This window comes from Glycine soja, chromosome 8 (assembly GCF_004193775.1).
Source record: "Glycine soja cultivar W05 chromosome 8, ASM419377v2, whole genome shotgun sequence".
Lineage (NCBI taxonomy): Eukaryota > Viridiplantae > Streptophyta > Magnoliopsida > Fabales > Fabaceae > Glycine > Glycine soja.
Window position 1 is genome coordinate 37,192,296 of NC_041009.1, and position 1,705 is coordinate 37,194,000.

General features: G+C 44.8%; 1 protein-coding gene across 1 annotated transcript; it reads left to right on the plus strand.

The window, feature by feature from the left end:
* Positions 1 to 252: 252 nt before the first annotated feature.
* On the plus strand, positions 253 to 1,464 carry LOC114424133 (dof zinc finger protein DOF5.7-like). The gene has a single exon (XM_028390994.1). It carries the CDS (start codon positions 253 to 255, stop codon positions 1,462 to 1,464), a length of 1,212 nt encoding a protein of 403 aa, XP_028246795.1.
* The last annotated feature ends 241 nt before the right edge of the window (positions 1,465 to 1,705 follow it).

The window sequence follows — 1,705 nt, forward strand, 5'->3', positions numbered from 1 at the left end:
GCCTTTAAAAGGCCATTTCACTCACCTCATACATACATACACACACATAATATACCATCCATATTCTCAATCACCCTCTTTGATGAGAATCACAAGCCCCCATCAAGATTTCTTCATTACCCTCTTCCTTCTTCTTCCATGAAACCATTCAATTGCTTTAAGAAACCAAAACTGTTTCAACCTTAATTTCCCAACCCCCCAGAGTTCTCTCTTTCTCTCTTTCTTTCTTTTTTTTTTCTCTTTGTTCTCTCAATGGCAACAGCACCAGCAACAAAAGACCAAGAACCCACACAAGGCCGAAAATTCACCACCACCACCACAACAACAACAACAACAACGAGACCAGCGCCAGAACAAGGTGTGAAGTGTCCACGATGCGATTCATCCAACACCAAGTTCTGTTACTACAACAACTACAGCCTCACCCAGCCTAGGCACTTCTGCAAGACCTGCAGAAGGTACTGGACCAACGGCGGAGCGTTGCGCAACGTCCCGATTGGCGGCGGCTGCAGGAAGAACAAAAGGGTCGTTGTCAAACCCTCTTCCTCCTCCTCCTCCTCGTTATCTTCATCACCAAGATTCTCTAACGAATTCAGCCTTCGTGGCCTCAACGTTCCGCCCTCCGTCGAATTCAACCTCGGCGCGCTGCCCTTCCCTGCCTCCTCGAGGCTCAACATTCCGACAACCTTAAACACAGGGTTGTTCAGCAACCAGTTCTCGTCATCTCCGTTGTCTTTCGGAGGCGACGTTAACTCGGTCTCGGTCACTAACAATGCTTTGTCAGGCTTTCAGCTTGACGCGACTCCTGCAACTGTCCTGTCAAATTCCTTGATGAGCCTTGCGTCCAACAACAACACTCAGAATAATAATAATTTCTGGGCGCTGCAGGATCGGTCGCAAGGCTCGACACTATTACTGTCTGATTCATTCAACAGTAGTGCAATGCAGTCTATGCAGCAATCTCTGAACGTTCATAGCAGTCTTGCTTCTTCGATTGAGTCACTGAGCTGCGTCAACCAGGACTTGCATCTGAAGATGCAGCAGCAGCGTTACGCCACAATGATGTTCGGTGGGGACAGCTACCACCACAAAGGTGGTGGTGGTGGTGGTGGTGATGAAAACAACGGCGTTTCGTTTTCTCAAACGGCTAATAGGTTCGAGAATCAGAAGCAGTTGGTGGGGAACCCCGTTATGTTTCAGAACCTCGAGATTTCGAAGCCACCTGGCAGTTCCGTAACAGAAGATCCAAGTGGGGCTACAGTTACAACAACAGTAGCACCACCCACCGAATGGTTCTTTGGGAATTCTTCTTTTTCCTCAGCAGGTAATGGTAATGATGGTGCCAATAGCAACAACAACAACATTAACATCAACATTAACGATGCAAACAACAATTGGAGTGATGCCCTTGCTTGGGGAGATTTTCAGCAGCAGCAGCAGCAACAATACAGTGCTTTGCCCTAGATTTGACTAAAGAGAGGAGAATTAAGAGAAAGAGGAATTAGAGATCGAGGTAGAGATAGCTTTTTCTTAATCTTGTAAGCAAAAGAGAGAGAAGAAATTATATAATTAATAGCTAGGACAAATCTATAATTGTCTAAAAACCCCTTTTATTAATTAGGTCTATGTTAATTAGTTAGTTTTCTTGTTTTATGTTATGTTCAAATGTTCAAATTATCATATATGTAACAGAAAGGATAATTAA

Coding starts and splice junctions, on each gene's coding strand:
- LOC114424133 (XM_028390994.1), top strand. CDS start 253: ATGGCAACAGCACCAGCAACAAAAGACCAAGAACCCACACAAGGCCGA.